This window comes from Amblyraja radiata, chromosome 31 (assembly GCF_010909765.2).
Source record: "Amblyraja radiata isolate CabotCenter1 chromosome 31, sAmbRad1.1.pri, whole genome shotgun sequence".
Lineage (NCBI taxonomy): Eukaryota > Metazoa > Chordata > Chondrichthyes > Rajiformes > Rajidae > Amblyraja > Amblyraja radiata.
The window spans coordinates 5,483,885-5,508,285 of record NC_045986.1 but is presented as its reverse complement, the minus strand read 5'-3'; the positions used below and the strand labels follow the sequence as shown (position 1 = coordinate 5,508,285).

General features: G+C 44.0%; 1 protein-coding gene across 2 annotated transcripts in view; it reads left to right on the top strand.

The window, feature by feature from the left end:
• wrap73 (WD repeat containing, antisense to TP73) overlaps positions 1–24,401 on the top strand; it is a 71,179-nt gene that overhangs the window by 17,724 nt on the left and 29,054 nt on the right. For both annotated transcript variants that reach the window (XM_033047800.1, XM_033047801.1), the window contains exon 4: positions 24,015–24,087. In XM_033047800.1, the coding sequence (XP_032903691.1) occupies positions 24,015–24,087 (73 nt within the window). The remainder of the gene's footprint in view (positions 1–24,014; positions 24,088–24,401) is intronic.

The window sequence follows — 24,401 nt, the reverse complement described above, 5'->3', positions numbered from 1 at the left end:
TCGAGATCTTTATCATTAGCTCATGTTCCCAATCTTCTCTTAGTGCTTCTGTTGAGGGTAATTCTCTATTTAATATATTATTATAAAAGTATGAGATTAGTTTTTGTGAATCAGCCTTAATATTCATTGCTTCTTCTAAAGGGTCTAAAAATATAGTTTGAAATCTATGTGTATAATTCTTCATAAAGTCACATATCTGTATATATTTAAAATATTGATTATCCTTCAGTTTAAATTTTAATTTTAAATGTTGAAATGATAACAGTTTGCCCAATTCATACATATCCCCTACTTTCCTAATCCCCAGTCTATCCCATTGTTGATATGTTTTGTCGATGAGAGATGGTTTGAATGCGGGGTTGTTCAATAGTGGGGTTAGTACTGATAGATTATTTAATTTCAAGGATACTTTTATTTGTTTCCAAATTCTTATTGTATTGTGAATAATTGGGTTCTTCTTATATATTATACTATTCAATTTTATCGGTGAGAGCAAGATCGTTCCTATATCGTGCGGATAGCACTCCTCTTTCTCCATTCTTATCCACTCCAACTGCTGAGTGGAACTATCCAACCAGTACATTATGTTCTTAATATGCACTGCCCAGTAGTAATACATAAAGTTAGGTAATGATAAACCCCCAACTTCTTTAGGTTTACACAAATGCTTTCGTTGAATTCTGTGTGCTCTGTAATCCCTTTTCCTAATCTGACACCATTCAGATGATAATCTGCCTTCTAGTTCTTGCCACCAAAGTGGATAACCTCACATTTATCCACATTATACCAAAGATCCTATAGCGGAGCAAGATAGACCACTCCTGCGAAACGTGGGCCTTTTTTTAATCCATTTCAGTAACCCGACTCGCAGTGTAATCAACGTTGCGGGGGAACAGTTTGTGTTGATAAATTATAATTCTGAAAATGAGAAGATTTTTACCAAATAACTTTTATTTTTACGAGGATGTTTCCGTAACCGGCTTCCGTCTCCGCACTAGTATCTTTGCTCCGCTACGGGATCTTTGGTGCGGAGCCGGAAGCCGGTTACAGAAATGGGGCCGAAAATTACCCATGAATCTACCCATGACCGTACTACGTCTTTTTCGTCGAGTGGGCTATCTTGCTTGCTATAGGATCTTTGCATTATACTGCATCTGCCATGCATCTGCCCACTCACCCAACCTATCCAAGTCACTCTGCAGCCTCACAGCTCGCAATGCCACCCACCTTAGTGTCATCTGCAAACTTGGAGATGTTACATTTAATTCCTTCGTCTAAATCGTTAATATATATTGTAAATAACTGGGATCCCAGCACTGAGCCTTGCGGCACCCAATAGATATAAGTTCTATTGAAGGAAACATTTTAAAATCATTACTCCCAAGGGCTAACTCTGACAATCCAGCACACTCCAGACTTTTGTGCTGGATTTGCAGATCTGGATTGCTGGATGGTATTTTTATTAATACCACAATAATCTGTTAATTTGCTTTTTAGATGTTGCACAATAGGATAATACAGTTCAGAGAACCAGATGTTGAGTGGGAGACTCGAGAGAGACTACAGATTGTTTGTTGTTTCAAAATCCACAATCTGTTGGGACAATCTGAACAGGTTGATCTGTGGGAGTTGGGGTGAGCAGAGGTGGAGGAGGACCACTTTCTTGTTCTCTCCCCACACATCCTTGTCTTACTCTTTTCACTTTCCACTGGCACTGTGCAACCACAGGAGATGTAATGCTTGTTCTTGCACCATTTCCCTCACCACCATCCAGGGGCCCAAACAGCCCTTCGAGGTGAGGCAAAGATTCATGCGCATCTCCTCCAACCTCTTCTACTGCATTTGCTGCTCCCAATGTGGCATCCATTATATTGGCGAGACCAAGTGCAGAGTTTCAGAGCACCTGTGTTTTGTCTGCAACAGCCATCCCATGCTCGCAGTTGCATGTCATTAATATTGTCTGTCCCAACTTATCCATGCCTCATTCTCCATCTGTGTAGTCAACAACCCAATCTCTTTTTCTTCTTTTACACCCCTCCACTGGTCCTCTTATTTTGTCCCCCTTTCCCACAACCCCTTTAAAAAACAAAATCCCATCCTGGTTCCATTTGCCCTGTCATTTCATCCACTGGCCCCCTCCCCTTCTTGTTCTGGGTCTGTCGGCCCTTCACCTCTCCTTTAATGTTCCTATTATCACCTTCCTTACAGCAGATTGTAGCACTGGCACCTTTGTGCTGCTGTTGCAACTCCAGCTGTCTGCTTTTACTTTTGTCTATCTCCATCAATCATCCATCTGCTTCTGCCTCCCAACTCAGCGCCTCCCATTCCCTTACCTGACTCCATCCGCCTGTCATCCTTCACCCACTGGCCCCACTCAATATTCCCCCTTTCTTTATGCTGCCTATCTTCCCCCTCTGCTCTGCATCCAAATGCTGAAACGCCAACAATTCCTTTCTCCTCACAAATGTGCCTTGACTACTGAGTTCCTCCAACAGATTGTTTGCTGTTGCATTTGACGGGAAGAACGGCAACCAGCAGTGAAGAGTTGGAACCAGGGTCCCTGCCAAGTGGCAGGGGAGAGTGGAGATTACAAATCATTAGGATTTTTGAATCGTCTGTAGGTTATTTGTGTTTTTTGTGTTTAAAGTTGCTGTGTTTTCCAGTACAGTGTTTCTTTTTAATCTGTATACTGGATGGGAAATTCTCAGGCCTGTTCTCTGCAATGGGCCTGAGAATGACTTGAGTGCATACCATACCTTTTGGGTTAAATTCCACCCAGCAGTCCTTGTAACTTTCTGAAGCTCTTCATTAAATGAATGGTGGTGGTGGCAGAGAGGAGTATTAATTTTTACTTCATTCTCATTAAAATAGAATTAGGAACCTTTTTACTGTTGCTGTACCTCTGCAAGATTATTGAACACTAAAAACCAGGATCTACTTTCACAAATCACTTTTGCAGAGATCACCGATCATGGTGGCGCAGCGTTAAAGTTGCTGCCTTACAGCGCCAGAGACCCGGGCTTGATCCCGACTACGGGTGCTGTCTGTACGAAGTTTGTACGTTCCCCCTGTGACCTCCGTGGGTTTTCTCCAGGTGCTCCGGTTTCCTCCCGCATTCCAAAGATGTACAGGTTTATAGGTTATTTGGCTTGGCATAAATGTAAATTATCCCTAGTGTGTGTAGGATAGCATTAATGTGGCAGGACTCGGTGGGCCATGCCTCTGTATCTGTAAACTAAACTAAACTAATATTTGTAACTTTTAATTTGTTGTGTCTGGCAGTCAAGCAAATAGGCCTTTTTTGGTCAAACTTGCTTTTCAGCCACTCGGTTGGGAGGTGGCGTATAACCTTTGGGATTACCATCGGCATGGGTCAGTGTTTTTACCCTTGCACAAGGAGAAGCTATAAGCATAATATATGCACACTGCATCTGTTGTGAATTTTTTCTAAAATTGTAGCTGAGACTGGGATCAATATCCATGAGCAGCCAAAGAAGTCAGATCTGTCTTTGGAATTCAGAAAAATAAGGGATGGCCTTATTAAGACAGACAAGGTTCTAAAGGAGATGGCACAGTGCTGCCTCAGTGCCAGAGACCCGGATTCAATCCTGGATTTGGGTTCTGACCGTGTAGAGTTTGCATATTCTTCCTGTGTCCGCACATGTTTCTTCCAGGTGTTCTGGTTTCCTCCCACATCCTAAAGATTGTGAGGGTTGGTAGCTTAATTGACTCCGTAAAAAAAAAGTTCCTGGTGTGTAGCTCAGTGGTAGAATCTGGGCAGAGTTGATGAGATTGTGTAGGATTAGTGCAGATAAATGGTTGATGGTCAGTAATGACGGTGGGCCAAAGGGCTGTTTCCATGCTATATGATCTAAGGGGGCACAAGAAAGAAATGAGGGGACATGGTTACGGGGTTATATTTGTCATTGTAAACTGAGGTGCATATGGATTTTGTTTTTTTCAGAAAGTGAATGGCTGGAACACTATCCCAGTGAGTTGCAATGGAGAGATTAAGCAAGGAGATAGATATGTCTTTGTAAAATAGAGACATTGAGGGATTTGGGTGTTGTGTAATGAGACCCATAGAAATAAACTCGATACTGGAGCTCGTTGCAACTTTCTATCCTAATCTGAGTTCCACAGGATTCGGAATGCTGAAGTCGTCAAACAAACTGCTGCTACGTTACTTCCCTTTGGAGGGGGTGCAGTGCACCCTGTTGGAAGAGTCGAGTTACAGTGCCACCTAGCGTCATGTGTCTGCAATCTGAGCTTCTTTATTGTCCGAGAGAAAGTGAGTTCTCTGCTTGTCATTGATGCTTGTAACGACCAAGGTTTGGTCACCTTCGGTACGGCGGTTCATCAACTGTCCACCGCACATGGCTCCACTCAATAGTTCCTGTCACAATACAGAAATCTCTTGGACAACAAGCTTGGCAAGCTTCCCATCAAGTGCACAATCACGACTGACCCAGCAGTCCTGCCAGTTGTCCGTCCTGCCCACCGGATTCCCCATGCTATGCGGGATTGCATACAAAAATAACAGGATGTAGACTCTGGGTGTGATTGCTCCTGTTGTGGATCCATCGGACTGGGTCTCAACCATGGTAGTAGCAACCAAAAAGAACAAGGAAGAAATACGGATTAGTATCAATCCCGAAGATTTAAACACTGCCATTAAACGACCACACTATCGCACTTCTCACATCATGTTGTGTAATGAGACCCATACACAGGAGTAATAACTCATAGTCTTTATTGTAACACTAGCGGAGGAAACATTACATGCTATTGTCTCTGTGGTCAGCATCTAGTCTGACAGTGACATTCTGTATTAATAGTCCAGGGTAGGGATGAAGATCTGGATGAGACTACATATGGAATGTGCAGCATGCATAATATGTGTGGTGGTAGATATAGTAAAGGCAGACTAATATGGTTAATCTACATTGGGGAACTTGCTCAGAAGAGGACTTCAGGCCCGGGGCAGATCAGATTTAAAGGTGGGACAGGTTTGAGTGGCCAGATTACCTTGCCTTGCTGCTTTGTTTTTGTATGTTCCTGTGCAAGCACATAAAGAATGGCTTGTTCTCTCATTGACTACCTTCCTATCTGGCATGGACACTGCCAACCCCTGATGCTGAACCTGGGATGCGAGAGCACTAACCTATCCAGCGCATATTTTGATGGTATCAGAGGAAATCATTTTCAAACCTTGCGATTCGCATTGTGCTTTAAAGGCATCTGATTTATGTCTTTGCAAACTATTCATGAATTATAATTCTAGTAGTGATTTAATCAGACCCCCAAGGGTGCTTTGTGATTACTCAATAAATTGAGCCATACAGCATAAAATATGCTGAGCATGCTGGTGATCTCTTCTAAGATTAATCTGATTAATGGTTCGCATCCTTTGATTTTGACTGGATTGAAACTTGAAACTAGACTGAATGGGACCCAACGGGTCCCTGTCACACGGGAGGGCTGGTCCCCGAACGCAATATTCCACCACTCACCCAGAGCCCCCAACTACGCAGGCGTGGCTGACGGGTTCCCGTTGTGACGCCAGAGATCCCCATTGTGACGCGAGTCACGGCAACCCTCCCCAAGTGCGCCTCACCATCCCTCTTCCTACCCCTATCTTCCTCAATTCCCCCTCATCCCCAGCATTTCCTCCCCCTCAACCTCCCTCTTTTCCCTCTCCTCCTCCCCTTCCTCACTTCCTCCCTCACATCTCCCTCCCTCCACATCTCGCTGCTAACTGTAGCAATGTTACAAAATTTTGAGATTTAAAAAATCAAGTCTGTAATTTATCCCATCAGATAAAGCATAAAAAGAAGTTTAATTTGACACCTAATTCACTTTCATATCTCAAGTATTTAAAAGGTTATGGCCATTTTCATACTCGGAAATTAGCATCTTGTTCCCTATTGATTTTCTATGGACATAACAAAAAAGCTGTGATCGTGTGCAGTCAAAAGCCCATAACCTTCTTAAAAATTAAGAGAACTGAATGAAATTTTCAGTTATCGTAGATTGAACCATTCTGAAACAAATATAAAATAATCTTACTTGGATGACCTGAAATTAAAGCATATAATTAGTTAATTACCCAAGTGTAGCTAATTTCAAACTTCAATTACTAGATCTAAACATCTATCCATTTCTAAATAAATGATTAACATTTTTAAATAGCCTAAGTGTCCAAATAATATTCATAAATAATTCACAATAAAACATGATTTTAAAATCTCATTTACATTAATTTATAGGCCAAATGGAAGGAATTTAGTGTTCAATTGCTGTAAATTAAAGTCCATTTTAAATCAGCTTTCTAGTGGGATCCTGTGAACGTGCTGGTTTAGAACGTTCACATTGCGGTAGATTTGTGCCCTCAAATGCCCAGAAAAATACTGCGGGATATAATGGGCCCAAAATGAGCTACTCGCAATAGTAAACTTTGTATAAAGGGATCTTAAGAAGCCCTTTTTAATGTAAAAATAAGCAGCATACCTTCTGTTATTTGCTCTATGCGACCCTGACAGCTGGTCGCGGGTTTGGAGATTGATTTTTAAACTACTATAACTATTATACGAGGCCTTTAAAACTAATAATAGCTTTTGCGACGGGGTCTTCCAGCGATTTTTCGTTAATAATTAACTAGGCTGAACATCTTCGATTTGAACAGCCTAGAGTAAATCGCGTTTTAAACCCGCCCCCCTCTAAACGGCGCCAAAATCGCGCACACCCGCAGCGACAGATTTTCAGCGACGCTTCAGGTAGGCTTTGCAACATACCTACTAACTGCCAGTGTAGATGGAAGAGATTTTGTCAAATTGTTTTTTATAAAGTTTAAAATGTGAATAACTTGTAAAATATACCATTAATCTGAACGAAACCGGATTCATCACGCTCTGGCTAAAGAAATTCCTCCTCATCTCCTTCCAGAGGAGAAGTTTCACTCTGTTGCTAACTGCAGGAATCAAATTGTGCCTGTTGCCAAAACTTTGGTACATGGGAATTGTTTGCTTCTAGCACACAGCTTAATGGATATGATGAAGGTGGCAAGGAAGTTGTTTATTGTTTGAACTACAACAGGCTCTGATGCAAATATTGTTGAGTTTCCACTATAACTATGTTCCAAAATTGTAAGACATGGTGTTCTGACATTGAGGTCAGACTCTTCCAGCTGGTAGGATTTGGAGACTGAGTGCCTACCACTGTCTGAGTTTGTGTGCCCTCCCACCTTTAGACTACTCCAAGTGACATTGGTCAACTTAAGCACTGTGCTTATTTTAACAAACTCTTCCTTTGGGATACATGCAGGTTAGTGGTTTGTGCTGTCCCCACCTGTTCATTTTTTTAAGGCTTCAGATATGCTATTCCGAGCAGGTCGTGCTTATGTACTACATTTATCTTTATGATTAACTAGACCAAGTGCAGACCCGTTGGGTCTGTTCCCCCAACGTGCGGTTGTGGGGGGTGGGGGAGGCGGCATGCAGCGTCACACACACTAACTATCCCCCCCCCCCCCGCACTCACGCTAATTACCCCCCTTGATATTATATTAATATTATTAATTTGCTCCTTTTACCCCATAACCACCCTATCTACTGACGCATAGCCCCCAACTTGCAGTGACATCTAGAGAGGGAGGGGGGAGGGGAGGTTAGATAGTGAGGGCAGAGACAGGGAGAGACACAGAGAGAGGGGAAAGAGGGATAGGGGGGTGGAGAGGAGGAGAAGAGGGAGGGTGGGTGAGGGGGAAAGGTGGGGGAGGAGAGAGAGAGAGTGAGGGGGAGAGAGGGTGTGCTGAGAGGGGGGTGAGGTGGGGAAGGGGGTGAGGTGGGGAGGGGGGAGGGAAGAGGGTAGGGGGTGTGGAAGAGGGGGTTTAGGGGAGGGGAGGAGGGGAGAGAGAGGGGAGAGAGAGTGGGGGAGAGGTAGGGAGGGTGGAGGGAAGGGGGTAGGGGTGTGGAGGGGAGGGGAGGGACGGTGGCGGAGGGGATGGAGGAGAGGGGGGAGAGGAGAGGGGGGTGATGGGGAGAGGGGGGGGAGAGAGACGGGGGAGAGAGAGGAGGGGAGAGCGAGGAGGGGAGAGAGAGGGTGCCTTTTTACCCAAACCCCCCAAACAACCATTTGCAGGCAGTGCTTTTTTTCCCTCAAACTAACCATATTTTCATTTTCAAACCACATTATGGGTACTCACAGCTGTGAAGACATTTGTTCAGTGTCATTCAGAGCTCTGATTGAGGCACACCATTTGCAGAGACTGATTGAGGCACACCACTTGCAGAGACTGATTGAGGCACACCACTTGCAGAGACTGATTGAGGCACACCACTTGCAGAGACTGATTGAGGCACACCACTTCCTGGTTTTATAGTCCCTCCCCCTCCCTCCAGCGGGGGCAGCAGAGAGAATTGGGAATTTTGTAAAAACATTAATATCTCTGTCACTTTTCTTCGACGGGAAAAATCCTCGGCACACATACGGCGGAGGGGGGCTCTGAGCGAGGTGGCCAAAAATGACGGCTGTAGGTGGCGGCGTTCTCTCGGAAATCGCAGCACAGAACGCCAAAACCGGTCAAGAACAGACTTTTAGTAATATAGATAGATGGCTCATGAATTTGAACATGCATGTATCAAAATGGACAAAGATCCATGGCTTCGATCGATTGAACTGAATTATTCCATGTTGTTAGGAGCCTGTGACCTTGCTTATAGTAGTAGGCAAGTGGTAGCAAGTATTCTAACTTTACTCTACTCTAACTAATAGTTTTCATTAGTTAAAGTAGAGGTCAGGTCATGTCAGGGGGAGTCCCCCCCCACCGGTACCATGTTATACTGTGCTACTTGCTCCATGGTCGGAAAATCGGCGACTAAACGCTCCCCCTCCTGGTTTGCCAGGTGAGGAGGGGGCTGTGGACCCCCAGAAGGACCAAAAACAAGACCTGTCAAAGGGCGGATGAGCTTCTAGCGAGCCAACGGCCATCCACACTTCAGTAGAAGTTGCGATCACTGTCGTACAAAGCATTGTAAGGAATGATGATAAAGCACAAACACCAAAATAATATACTTCCAGCAGCGGACTGGAGGATAGAGATGTTTGGTGCGTCCGTCACCGTTCCCGTTGGAAACCAGAACCACTACTTCACTAATGTTTTCAACAATGATGAATGAAGTAAGGGGGTAAGTTGGGGGTACATGAATACTTGGGTGTGGATTTGGAGAAAGGTGAGTGAGAGGAGATTGGTGTTCAGCAAGATGATGATTTGGGAAAATAATGGGGACAGTGTTTGGAGATATTAACACTGAAGCATTCATTTTTCTCCACCTTTAACTCTGGCATTGAGCCCTGTAAGGCACATCTGAACTCTCCAGTTAATACCATGTTGTGTTTTAATCATTTATGAAATCTAATTTTTTAATATGATACTAGTTGACTATTGTTTGCTATTCGAGGTTAATTCCATTACTAGAGCTTCCTGCATTCTTTTGTGTCACAGCATGAAAATCGCAGTAATTTTTTTGTTTTGTTTTCTCATACTCTAACTTTACTCTACACTAACTAATGGTTTTCCAGCCCAAACATTTTGGCACCCCAGCTTTATCAAACTGAAGAGATTATGCACCAATTAATCAGGCAATTGGAAATCTCCAGGATTTCTTGGCTCTGTGTGTATAGTAGAGTAAAATGGGAAGTAGTATTGCTTTACTTGCTACTCCCTTCACACCATTGTCTTCACCTATCATTTTCTGAGATATTTATTAATGCTCAGCTCTGATTAAATCGATGAGAAGAATGCCTTGGTTAATCTAGAGTTGGGAAAAACTGGGGCAGAGGAAATGTTACCTGAAGTACATTTGCTGCTTGCTTCAGGCCCTATCGCTTCCTTAGTTGTTTTGCAAATATGTTTTGTGTGGAAACATGTTGACCTTGGAATGTTTTCACTATCGTTTTGTATTGTACCTTTACATGGAAGATCACACCTGTGTGTTTGCGGTTTGGTCTGATGAGCTGGAAACAGTGAAAAGGTTTCTCCTGGATGGGCAACAAGAACCAGGGGTCACTGTCTCAGGCTATATGGTTAGAAACATAGAAAATAGGTGCAGGAGTAGGCCATTCGGCCCTTCGAGCATGCACCGCCATTCAATATAACCATATAACAATTACAGCACGGAAACAGGCCATCTCGGCCCTACAAGTCCGTGCCGAACAACTTTTTTCCCTTAGTCCCACCTGCCTGCACTCGTACCATAACCCTCCATTCCCTTCTCATCCATATGCCTATCCAATTTATTTTTAAATGATACCAACGAACCTGCCACCACCACTTCCACTGGAAGCTCATTCCACACCGCTACCACTCTGAGTAAAGAAGTTCCCCCTCATGTTACCCCTAAACTTCTGTCCCTTAATTCTGAAGTCATGTCCTCTTGTTTGAATCTTCCCTATTCCCTATTCCCCCCTTAACCTTCTGCGCTCCAGAGAATAAAGACCTAACTTATTCAACCTATCTCTGTAACTTAGTTGTTGAAACCCAGGCAACATTCTAGTAAATCTCCTCTGTACTCTCTCTATTTTGTTGACATCCTTCCTATAATTGGGCGACCAAAATTGTACACCATACTCCAGATTTGGTCTCACCAATGCCTTGTACAATTTTAACATTACATCCCAGCTTCTATACTCAATGCTCTGATTTATAAAGGCTAGCATACCAAAAGCTTTCTTTACCACCCTATCTATATGAGATTCCACCTTCAAGGAACTATGCACGGTTATTCCCAGATCCCTCTGTTCAACTGTATTCTTCAATTCCCTACCATTTATCATGTACGTCCTATTTTGATTTGTCCTGCCAAGGTGTAACACCTCACATTTATCAGCATATGATCATGGCTGATCATCCAACTCGGTATCCTGTACCTGCCTTCTCACCATACCCCCTGATACCTATAGCCACAAGGGCCACAATCTAACTCCCTCTTAAATATAGCCAATGAACTGGCCTCAACTACCTTCTGTGGCAGAGAATTCCAGAGATTCACCACTCTCTGTGTGAAAAATGTTTTTCTCATCTCAGTCCTAAAAGATTTCCCCCTTATCCTTAAACTGTGACCCCTTGTTCTGGACTTCCCCAACATCGGGAACAATCTTCCTGCATCTAGCCTGTCCAACCCCTTAAGAATTTTGTAAGTTTCTATAAGATCCCCCCTCAATCTTCTAAATTCTAGCGAGTACAAGCCAAGTCTATCCAGTCTTTCTTCATATGAAAGTCCTGACATCCCAGGAAACAGTCTGGTGAACCTTCTCTGTACTCTATCTATGGCAAGAATGTCTTTCCTCAGATTAGGAGACCAAAACTGTACGCAATACTCCAGGTGTGGTCTCACCAAGACCCTGTACAACTGCAGTAGAACCTCCCTGCTCCTATACTCAAATCCTTTTATATGAATGCCAATGGTATGTTAGCTTTCTTCACTGCCTGCTGCACCTGCATGCCTACTTTCAATGACTGGTGTCCCATGACACCCAGGTCTCGTTGCATCTCCCCTTTTCCTAATCGGTCACCATTCAGATAATAGTCTACTTTCCTGTTTTTGCCACCAAAGCGGATAACCTCACATTTATCCACATTATACTGCATCTGCCATGCATTTGCCCACTCACCCAGCTTATCCAAGTCACCTTGCAGCCTCCTAGCATCCTCCTCACAGCTAACACTGCCCCCCCCAGCTTCGTGTCATCCGCAAACTTGGAGATGTTGCATTCAATTCCCTCGTCCAAATCATTAATATATATGGTAAATAGCTGGGGTCCCAGCACTGAGCCTTGCGGTACCCCACTAGTCACTGCCTGCCATTCTGAAAAGGACCCGTTAACTCCTACTCTTTGCTTCCTGTCTGCCAGCCAGTTCTCTATCCACATCAATACTAAACCCCCAATACCGTGTGCTTTAAGTTTGTATACTAATCTCTTATGTGGGACCTTGTCGAAAGCCTTCTGAAAGTCCAGATATAACACATCCACTGGTTCTCCCTTATCCACTCTACTAGTTACATCCTCGAAAAATTCTATAAACATAGAAACATAGAAAATAGGTGCAGGAGTAGGCCATTCAGCCCCTAGACCTACTATAATTATTTGATGTTCGAAGCTGGAGAAATGATCAGCGTTCAGGAGGCGGCAGTTGAGATGTTTCTTAAACACAGTGGCTAGGCCCCCACCGCGTCCGGAGAGCCGAAGCGAGCTGAAAAAGTTACAGTTATCAGGACAGTCAGTCTACCCCTCGACAGAAGAGGGAGGAGTTGTACAGTTTGATAGCCACAGAGAGGTGTCCTGTGGTGCATGTTGGTGCAACCAGTCTGTTGCTGAAGGTGCTCCTCAGGTTGACCTGTGTCATGGAGGGAGGGTGAGCTGTATTGTCCAAGGTGCTCTGCAGTTTGAGGAGCATCTTCCCCTCCAAGACCATTGCCAGTGAATCCAACTCTACCCCCAGGATGGAGCCAGACTTCCTGATGAGTTTGTTAATTGTGTTGGCATCTGCAGCTTTCGCCCTGCTACCCCAGCACACGACAGCGAAGCCGATGGCACTGCACCTTACTGCAGACCTTGAAAGGACAGGGTCTCCTCAGAAAGTACAGATGGCTCTGTCCCTTGCAGGGCCTCAGTGTTCCTGGACCAGTCCAGTTTACTGTCCAGGTAAACTCCAAGCTACTTGTACTCCTTGGTAAACTGCACATCCACAGACTTGTTGGAGATTTGGGACATGGTTGTTTGTCTCCTCCTAAAGTCCACCTTTAGCTCCTTAACAGAAGAGCTTTCACATTTACTATAATGCCACCATGAATTAAGTTCAAAAATATTTTCATATTAGATTAAGGGCCTATCCCACTTGGCGATTTATTTGGCCGACTGCCGGCGTCATATCAGGGTCGCCAAAGGATCTTGAACATTTCAAAATCCAGCAGCGACAAGAAAAATGTTGCAACACTTTAGGAAACACCGTGCGTCAATATCGCGTCACGCCGCGACTTTTTCGGTGACCTGATACGTCAGTCAATGATGCCGGTAGTCGCCGAAAAAATCGCCGTGGGACAGGCCCTTATATGTGACATAGAAAATAGGTGCAGGAGGAAGCCATTCGGCCCTTCGAGCCAGCACTGCCATTCAATGTGATCATTTTCAGAAGCAACAAATTGAATTACACTTTGGGTAGTTTATCCTTTTGTATTCTAGCTCAGAGTTAATGTACTGGATGGACATTTGATGTCCTTGACACCTGAATAGGCAGATCTTATTAGATGTATTTCAAATGTGGGAATATATGTTGAGTGTGGATGGTCAAAAAGGATGCAGTCAGCCAAAGAGCCTGCTGTTAGCACCCTGATAGCTGGGTGAACCGGACTATACGGTGTTGCAAATGTGACCTTACCAATGTCCTGTACAGCTGTAACATGTCCCAACTCCTAATCTCAGTACCCTGACTGATAAAGGTAAAGCCCCTGTCCCACGATGCGAGTTTACCCAAGAGCTCTCCCGAGTTTAAAAAAAAATCAAACTCGGATAAGTACGTAGAATGTACGTACTACGTCGGTGCTCATGGATGTTTTGTAGCGGCTCGTAATGCTAACGGCAGGTACTCGGAAATGCAGCAACTCGTGAAGTTTTTTCAACAGTGTGAAAAATGTCCAAGAGTAAAAAAATACTCGTGATGAAGTACCACGAGTTTGATTTTTTTTAAAACTCGGGAGAACACTTGGGTAAGCTCACATCGTGGGTCAGGAAGTGTACCAAATGCTAAGTTTTCCACCCTGTCTACCTATGTTGCCACTTTCTTGGAACTATGTTCAAGTTCAAGTTCAACTTATCATTTTATGTATTCATGTGTGTATATATATATATATATAATATAATAGTATATATATTATAGTATATGGACACATTGATCTGTTTTGTAGTAAATGCCCACTATGTTCTGTGTGCTGAAGCAAAGCAAGAATTTCATTGTCCTATCAGGGACACATGACAATAAACTCACTTGAACTTGAGGATTGGGATGAGTTTATGCTGTTTTAGACAATAGGTGCAGGAGTAGGCCATTCGGTCCTTCGAGCCAGCACCGCCATTTAATGTGATCATGGCTGATCATCCACAATCAGTATCCCGTTCCTTTTTTGTTTTTGTTGTTGGACCAGCACAACGCCTGACAGAGCCCCAATCATGTGCCATGGGTCCTATGTAGTGGAGCTTGCTTGCCTTTCATGTACAACCAAACCTCTCTGTTGTTATTGCTTGGGTTGATAGCAAATATATCAAATGCAACTGGTCTTTTCGTGCAGCTTGTTAAAAGTATTCAGCTTGCCCCGCATGATGGAGGCTGGATTCCTTTACATTAACCAGAGATAGACGCAAAAAGCTGGAGTAACTCAACAGGACAGGCAGCATCTCTGGAGAGAAGGAATGGATCATCTTTCAGGTCGAGACCTTCTTCAGACAAGAGACGCGAAACATCACCCATTCCTTCTCCCCAGAAATGCTGCCTGTCCCGCTGAGTTACTCCAGCTATTTATGTCTATCTTTGGTTTAAACCAGCATCTGCAGTTCCTTCTTACACTTTACATTAACCATCTTCTGTATCCATTCAATGGCTCTATATGTACTCACGGTGAGTCGTGGTTCAGGTGCATACTAACCTTACCATGTGAGCAATCAGAGGAGACTGAGGAGAGGAGATAAGGTTTTCAGTCACAGCATGAATTTGTGGATTGGAAAGGTACAAAGTTGTAAAAAACAATACACGTGCTCTTGCACCCTCTTTAAATCGCAACTATGAGATTGGCTCTGAATGCATTTCCCATCCTCTTTTAAATGCATTGTGCTGCGGAATGTTTACTATGTAATCTAGTCAATCCCACACTGACAGACATGGCTGCGAAAAGAGACCACCTGACGGAGCAGTCTGGTTTACCAGCGAGAGGTTATCTGAGCTCTGTGAAACTGTTATTTTGTGCAGTGGTGGCCAGCATTGCACCTGTTGGAATGCTTCAGTAGTAGTCATTGGTGCCTATCAGCTCTGAGGTATATTAGCCTCCGACCTTATTGACAGATGTTACTCAACCAGACTTTTATACAAAGTTACAAGCTCGATGTATATTTTGGAAATTGGCAGACAGTCTAATTTTGACTTTAATTTAAATATAGCCTTCCATGTTCCTTTCAGGATATCCAAAAGCATTTTGCAGTCAGTGGAATATCATAGGCTTTTCAGTCTATTGAGTGTAATCTGGTTTTCAAAACAAATACATTCCCCCACTTATTTCCCTGTAACCTATTCATGCACCTACCACCCACCACTGACTAGCCATCTATATTAGGGATAATGGTAGCCAATTAATCTAATAGCCAGAACATCTTTGGGATATGGGAAGAAACTGAGAACCAGTGGAAATCCAGACTCTGAGAAACTTAGCAAACTCTGCACAGACAGCATTTGTAGTCAGAAATGATTCCCAATTGCTGCAGTGCTGCTGTGTCGTACCTTTGACAATAATTTTAAAATGTCATAATGCCATTTTATAATCTAACATTTAAAAAATAAAACATCTCAGCCCCTGACTTTCCATTTCTGTTTTGAGATTAATTTTCTTTTACATATTACTAAATTTCTTAAATGACACCATATATATGAGAACACTGGGAAGCTAGAGAAGAAATTGCAGGCGTCCTGGCTGAGATATATAAATCATCATTAGACACAGGTGAGCTGTTGGAATGCAGGAACGGGTGTACTGATTGTCGATGGTCAGCCATGATCACATTGAATGGGGCTGAATGGCCTACTCCTGCACCTATTGTCTATGTATATAAGACTAGAGAGTGACTAATGTTGTGCCTCTATTTAAGAAGTGGTACAAGCAAAAGTGTGGGAACTATAGACCAGTGAGCCTAACATCTCATAGGCAAGGTACTGGGGAGGATTCTTAGGGATAATATGTGTGTGTGTGTGTGTGCGCGCTGATCAGGGATGGTGAACATGGCTGTATACATGGGAGATCATGTCTTGCAAATCTATGTTTTTTTGAAGGTGTAATCAAAAATGTTGGAAAATTGTAGACTCTGTATTTGAACTTCAGCAAGGCAATTTATTAGGCAATTGGTGACTGCTCTAGAAAGTTAGATCACATAGGATCCAGGGTGAGTTAGCAGACTGGATAGAGAATTCATGGAAGGAAGCAGAGGGTGATGGTGGAAGGTTGTTTTTTGAACTGGAGGCCTGTGACTAGTGAGGTGCCTCTGGGATTGGTGCTCAACCCACTACTGTTTGTGGTTTATATATAGGATTTGGATGAAAACCTAGAAGGTATGATTAGTAAGTTTGCAGATGAACGAAAGTGGGCAAGGATTTACAAGGATGTTGCCAAGACCCGAGGCCTGAGCTATAGGGAGAGGTTGGGATTTTATTCTTTGGAGTGCAGGAGGATGAGGTATAATTTTATAGAGGTGTATAAGACCATGAGGGGAATAGAAAGTGTGAAGGAAAAAGCTTTTACCCAGAAGTAGGGGAATCAAGAATTAGTAGATGAGATAGCAGATGAACTTAGAGCGTGGATTGATGCTTGGGACTATGATGTTGTGGACATTGTGGAAATGTTGTTGCGGGCGGGACATGATTGGTTGTACAATATTCTGGGATTTTGATGTTTCAGACATGATCGAGGGGAAGGCAAAAGAGTTGGAAGAATTATCCTCTGGGGAAGGGTCTCGACCTGAGGTGTCACCCATTCCTTCTCTCCAGAGATGCTGCCTGTCCCGCTGAGTTACTCCAGCATTTTGTGTCCACCTGGAGGAATTCTCCGACTGATCAGGGAGACCGTCACGGCAGGGCTTAAAGAGGAAATACTCGGCGGTTCGTCCACTCAGGTGGTATGGGCGGAGCTTAGAAATATGAACGGTACAAGCATTGTAATGGGATTGTACTATAGGCCCCCATAATAGCAAGTGGGAGATAGAGAAACATTAATGTTTTATGCGTCATTCTTAATTGTTGCTATATGTCGTGTTGTTACTTGCGAGCGGAGCACCAAGGCAAATTCCTTGTATGTGTCCATACTTGGCCAATAAACTCATTCGTTCATTCATATGTTGACAGATTACTGAAAGATGGCAAAACAATAGGGTTGCCTTAGTTGGTTATTTTAACTTTCTCAATATTGACTGAGACTAACTCAGTGCCAAAGGCTTAGACGGGGCAGTATTTGTGAGGTGTATCCAAGAAGGGATCGTGAAACAGTGTGTGGATAATCCAACCCGAGAAAGGAACTTACTGGACTTGAATTGTGAATTGAGCCTGGTCAGGTGACCAGTGTTTCAGTTTAAAAAATATTTTGTGATAGTGCTCATAACCTAAGTTTTGTTTTGAATAGGGAGGAGGCTGGGCCTTGCGGAAGTATATCAAATCATGAGAGTTGTAGTGAGGGTAGACAGACAGACAACCTTGTTCCTTGGGTGGAAATGTCTCATGCTAGAGTGCTGTGAAGTGATAATTGTCTTTTAGAGGCTTTTACATAGGCATGTAAAAGCCTCCAGTTTAAATTCCATTTGGAATATTTTGGAGGACCAAGAAACCAAGAACCATGTGGAAGTGCAAGGAATAGAGGATTATGGATCAATGTAAAAGCAGATAAGATCAGTTTAACAGCGTCTCGTTCGGCACAAACATTGTGGGCTGAAGAACCCATTCCTGTGCTGTACTGCTCTATGTTATCTACAGAGATCCTGAAAAATATGATATATTGCAAGTGTTGACTGATTCTTGGCACAAGGCAGAACATTCTGCATACAAACATGGGGGCTACCATTAATGGAGGCTTACTGGATTGATTCCTGGGATAAATTGCCTCCATTGTGTGGGTGGATGCATGAAGAAAGATAAAAAATGTTTGATCTATGATCATTAGAATATATGCGAATGACAGGCGACTTTATTAATGCATAAGATTTTGAGTGGATGTTTTCACGTGTGGGTGTGTCTGGAATTTAGCAGAATAAGGGATCATCCATTTTAGATAGAGTTGAGCAGGAATTGTTTTCTTTAAAGGTTTGAATCTTTCTATCTCTACCCGAGAGTGTTGGAGGCAGTTAATGAACATAAGCAAGGTGAGACTGATGGCCTCTTCGTCTACAAAGGAGTAGAGGGGTATTGGAAGAGTGAGAAAGTGATGCTGGCTGAGATTAGTGGAACAGGCTCAAGCAGTTGACTAGCTTACTATTAGTTCCTATGTAAGGTAGGAATTGTAAAATTAATTAGGCCATGGAAAATTGTAGATAAACACAAAATGCTGGAGTAATTCAGCGGGACAGGTAGCATCTCTGGAGAGTAGTCTGAAGGGTCTCGACCCGAAACATCACCCATTCCTTCTATCCAGAAATGTTGCCTGACCTGCTGAGTTACTCCAGCATTTTGCATCTATCTTCGGTGTAAACCACATCAGCAGTTCCTTCCTCCATATGGAAAATGGTAATAGGGCTACTAAGTTATGGACACCAGAATAGCACCAGTTTAATTTAAGTGAGTTAGATTTCTAGGACTTCCATTAACAATTTTGTGAATTGTATTCCCTTTGCCCATTGCTTTTTCTATGTGTGTGGATAACCACTGATCTTAACTAAATTCAATTAAAGATTGAAGCTTAATGGTGAGAGTTTGGCATTCTTCAGATGGCATCAGGTCTAGTTAACATGTTTGGAAAATGTATTATTTAAAATAATTCAGGATCACTTTCTCTTACAAGTGACAGCTGAGAGCTCCACAAGTGGAATTAAAATGTTTTTTTGTGTTCAGTTAGTCATAGAGTGATACAGTGTGGAAACAGGCCCTTCAGCCTAACTTGCCGACACCGGCCAACATGTCCCAGCTAAGCTAGTCCCACCTGCCCACATTTGCTCCATATTCCTCCAAACCAGTCCTACCTGTCTAACTTTTTCTTAAATGTTGGGATAGTCCCAGCCTCAACTACCTCCTTTGGCACCTTGTTCCATGCACACACCACCCTTTGTGTGAAAATGTTACCCCTCAGATTAAATATATTTTCCCCTTCACCTTAAACCTATGTCCTCGATTCACCTTCTCTGGGCAAGAGGCTCAGTGCATCTACCCAATCTATTCCTCATGATCTTATACACCTCTAAAAGATCACCCATCATCCTCCTGCTCTCCAAGGAATAGAATCCCAGCCTACTCAACCTCTCCCTATAGCTCAGACCCTCTAGTCCTGGCAACATCCTTGTAAATCTTCTCTACCGTTTTCATCTTTCCTATAACACAGTGAGTGCTCTGGAGAGAAGGAACAAAGAATGGTCTTGACCCAAAACTTCACCCATTTCCTTCTCTCCAGAGATGCTGCTTATCCCGCTGAGTTACTCGAGCTGTTTGTGCCTATCTTTGGCCATTATGATGGGTGAGTTCCAATAAGACTACAACTGTACATCTAAATCTGCCATTATCTTCATTTGATAATGAGGTAGTGGTTAGAAGTAGAAAGCTTGACCACTTCAACTTTTCTCCATTCCCTAACTCAAGATTTTGGGTAAACAGTAGAACTTTAAAAGGTTGAGATCGCACTCCTACAATTTATAATAATAATAATAATAATAAATTTTATTTATTGGGTGCCTTTCAGACATCTCAAGGACACCTTACAGGTTAACAGGAAATATAAACATATAATCAGAATAAAATAAATAATAAAGACATCATAGAAACACAAATTAAAAACAGAATTCAGTCCAAAAACAAAAATCAAAAACACAATGTGAAGAGAGAGCAGCGGCAGCTAAAGCGCGCCAGCGTCCACTCGTCCACTCTCCGCAGCCATCTTGGACAAAGACTAACAGGATTACCTTACAGACAAAAAATCATCCCCCCACAATGGACACCACTGTGGGGAAAGGCACAATGTCCAGTCCCTATCCCAAGTTCACCCCATAGTCAGGCCTATTGAGGCCACCGCAATTGCCTCTACGGAGGCCCGATGTTCATGGCCGTTCTCACCGGGTGGTCTTGCCCCGGCGTCGGGAGAGTCCTCTCAGCGGCTGGGCCACCTGGAACGGCCGCTATCTAGCTGGAGACCGCGGCTTACGAAGCCAACAAGGCCGCGCCGGTTTGGAGCTCCCAGGCTCCCGATGTTGAAAACGGCGCCCTCCGCTCCGCAGACCCGCAGCCCGGAGGTGTTGAACACGGCGGTCTCAGCTCACCAGAGCTCCAGCGCGTCGATCCAGCGCGGCGACCCAGGCAAGGCATCGCCCGCTCCGCGATAGCGCTCCAGCGCTGTGCCGCCACCGAAGCCGAGGTGCTGGGCGGTCCCCGCCAGGAAACGGCGCTCCAAGCCCGCTGGTAGGCCACGAGGACGGGTCGACGGGCAGCCCGGAGAAAAAGCTGCCTCACCGACCAGGCAGGGACCTAGAAATAAAATTACCCCCTACCCCCCACATTAAAAAGTCAATTTCTCCAAACGGACGAGACAGGACTAACTAAAAACTTTTTTAAAAAAGCGAGTTTAACGGACGGCTGCTGGTTAGCAGCCGTTCCTCCAAGATGGCTCCTCCTCCTGAGGCTTAGAACTATTTGTTATTTGATCAAAAACACTGATTTTTTTGGGGCACTGATTTAAGATCATGAGTTTAATGAACTACAGTGCATTCCGAAAGTATTCAGACTCCTTCACTTTTTCCATATTTTGTTACGTTACAGCCTTTCACACAATACCCCATAATAAAAAAAGCAAAAACGGGTGTTTAGAAATTTTTGCAAAGTAATTAAAAAGAAATAACTGAAATATCACATTTACATAAGTATTCAGCACCTTTACTGGAAGTGGCGGCGCTGTGAAACGGCTGCGGCTCGCCTGCAGTCTGTCTGTTTTTACTTTTTTATGTTGTTTTTTTTGTCTAGTTCAGTTAAATTTTTGGTTATTAGGTGGTGTTATGTGTGTGGGGCTTTCTGTCTCTCCCTTCGGGGGAATGCGACTTTTTTTGTCGTATCCCCCTTCTCTTCCCCCGCCTGAGCTGAGGACTAATGGCGGAGCTGGCGGCCTCCAACCTGCGACCAACCTCGAGGATCCGGAGGTAGAGCCAGCAAGGCTGGCCGTCTTCGAGCTGCGGCGACGTTCGGGCAGCGACACGACTCGGCGCTCCGGCGAGGGCGGACGGTGCGGGGCTGAGACACTCCCGTGCGGGCGGCACAGCTACCGACTGGAAGGCGCTCCCGTGAGGGCGGCCTGGGTCCCGGCTGGAAGGTGCTCCAGTGTGGGCGGACCGGCTCCCGGCTGTAAGGTGCTCCCGTGGGGGCAGCCCGGTGCGGGGCTGAGACGCTGCCGTGTGGGCGGCCCGGTGCGGGGCGGAGACGGTGCTCCGGTGGCTGAGGCGGCGTTCTGGCGGCGGCGACCTGAATCCGGGGCTTGGCCGCGGGCCAGTGGACGACATAGTCGGGAGCTCGCGGGTCACAGGCTGGTGCCTGTTTTCCGGAGCTCCCGTGGCAACAGCTGCGTCCGCTGGACTGGAGGGCGGCAGCTTCGACCACCCCCGGGCCGCGGAGCTTGAACCGCGGGACTGACTTACCATCGCCCGGTGGGGTATCGCCTCAGCGCAGAGGGAGAAGAGGAGGGAAGAGACAGTAACTCTAAGACTTTTGCCTCCATCACAGTGAGGAGGTGCTTGGTGAACTCACTGTGGTGGATGTTAATTTGTGTTTATTGTGTGTTGTTTATTATTACATGTATGGCTGCAGGCAACAACATTTCGTTCAGACCGAAAGGTCTGAATGACAAATAAAGGATTCAATTCAATTCAATTCAATACTCAGTACTTTGTTGAGGCACCTTTGGCAGCGATTACAGCCTCAAGTCTTCTTGGGTATGATGCTACAAGCTGGCACAGTTGTATTTGGGTAATTTCTCCCATTCTTCTCTGCAGATCCTCTCAAGCTCTGTCAGATTGGATGGGGAGCGTCGATGCACAACTATTTTCAGGTCCCACCAGAGAAGTTTAATCGGGTTCAAGTCCAGGCTCTGGCTGGGCCACTCAAGGACATTCACAGACTTGTCACGAAGCCACTCCTGCGTTGTCTTTGCTGTCTGCTTAGGGTCATTGTCCTGTTGAAAGGTGAACTTCCGCCCCAGTCTGAGGTCCAGAAAACTCTGGAGCAGGTTTTCATCAAAGAGCTCTCTGTACTTTGCTCCGTTCATCTTTCCCTCAATCCTGAATAGTTTCCCAGTTCCTGCTGCTGAAAAACATCCCCACAGCATGATGCTGCCACCACCATGCTTCACCGTAGGTATGGTATTGGCCAGGTGATGAGCAGTGCCTGGTTTCCTCCAGATGTTACGCTTGGCATTCAGGCCAAAGAGTTCAATCTTGGTTTCATCAGACCAGAGAATCTTGTTTCTCATGGCATTTGGCACACTCCAAGCGGGCTGTCATGTGCCTTTTACTGAGGTGTGGCTTCCGTCTGGCCACTCTACCATAAAGGCCTGATTGGTGGAGTGCTGCAGATATAGTTGTCCTTCTGGAAGGTTCTCCCATCTCCACAGAGGAACTCTGTCAGTGTGACCATCGGGTTCTTGGTCACCTCCCTGACCAAGGCCCTTCTCCCCCGATTGCTCAGTTTGGCTAGGCAGCCAAGTCTATGAAGAGTCCTGGTGGTTCCAAAGTTCTTCCATTTAAGAATAATGGAGGCCACTGTGCTCTTCGGGACCTGCAATGCTGCAAACATTGTTTTATACCCTTCCCTAGATCTGTGTCTCGACACAATCCTGAATCGGAGGTCTACGGACAATTCCTTTGTCTTCATGGCTTGGTTTTTGCTCTGACATGCACTGTCAAATGTGGGACCTTATATAGACAGCTGTGTGCCTTTCCAAATCATGTCCAATCAATTTAATTTACCACTGGTGGACTCCAATCAAGAAACATCTCAGGGATAATCAATGCAAACAGGATGAACCTTAGCTCAATTTTGAGTGTCATAGCAAAGGGTCTAAATACTTATGTAAATGTGATATTTCAGTTATTTCTTTTTAATTACTGTCGTGGTTTAGAAACTTAAAGTTGGATAAGATGACACAGACACGGAGAATTCTTCAAGAAGACGAAAGCCTTTATTTGCAAACACCGGCTGGAACATTCAGAGATGACAGATCACCTGTCTATTCTCTAACTGCTCTCCGATTCATAGAAACGAGTAGCTTTTATTTCACTCTTTCAGCCTTATCTCTGCTACACCATCTTTCATGCTGTACTCCTTTGCATCAATCTGTCTTTGATTCTAATATTTTCTGCCTCGCCACCATTAAATCCCTTAAAATTAACTTCTAACAGCTTTGTCCTGCCACCATTATGTTTCAGTTAAAGCTAATTAAAGCCAAGGCTACACACACCGTATTACATTGTTACATATTGGTTTATATGTTTACACACAAAGATACAAATGTATTTATTAAGAATACAGATACACCACACAAAAGTAAAAATAAGTAACTTGTTTAGTACCTTGATTACTAGATAAATGTTAAGTGCGGCAAAACTAACAATCACGTGAGTCTGAGTACAATAAACTGATTACGTAAAATAGCTGACATCTGCTGTGTATGATAGATGTCTTAATTAAGTCTTCTATAACTTCCATATTACTTTGCAAAAATTTCTAAACAACTGTTTTTGCTTCTTCATTCTGGGGTATTGTGTAGATTAATGATAAAACAAATTAATTTAATCCATTTTAAAATAAGGCTGTAACATAACAAAATGTGGAAAAAGTGAAGGGGTCTGAATACTTTCTGAATGGACGGTATGTGCTGGAAATTACAATTTTGCATAAAATGTTCTTTTAACTGTGAAATGGAGAATGTATTCCGTGTAGCCCATAGGCCTGCGCAGATTAAATTGTGGGGTCACATGATGTCTCGTCCCTTCATTCTACACTTGCTGCAGCAATTAATGTTTATCTGTCTTGACAGCTGAGAATCACCGTCTGGTCGTTGTGCACCAAATCAGTGTCTTATATCAAGTATCCCAAAGCATGCCAGCATGGTAAGTGAAGGAACAATTTTGTTTCAAAAGTCAAGAGAAGAGTTGATCTTGTGGAACTAAGGACAAATGTAATCACTTGTAGTCTGCATCTACTCCAAAATGTATTTGTATCTATTTGCGATCATTTGCAGGACATTTTCTTAACTCATTTAGTTGTGGGTTGGTAAAAAATTGTTTATTGTTATCTTTCAGGAAGGAAGTAATGGAATTATAAATGGTAGAAAAAGTAAAGAATGACGGACAACCTCCCAGAGAATCCTCATGTGCCACACTACTTTCATAGCGAGTGGATTTGAGTATAGGAGCAAGGAGAT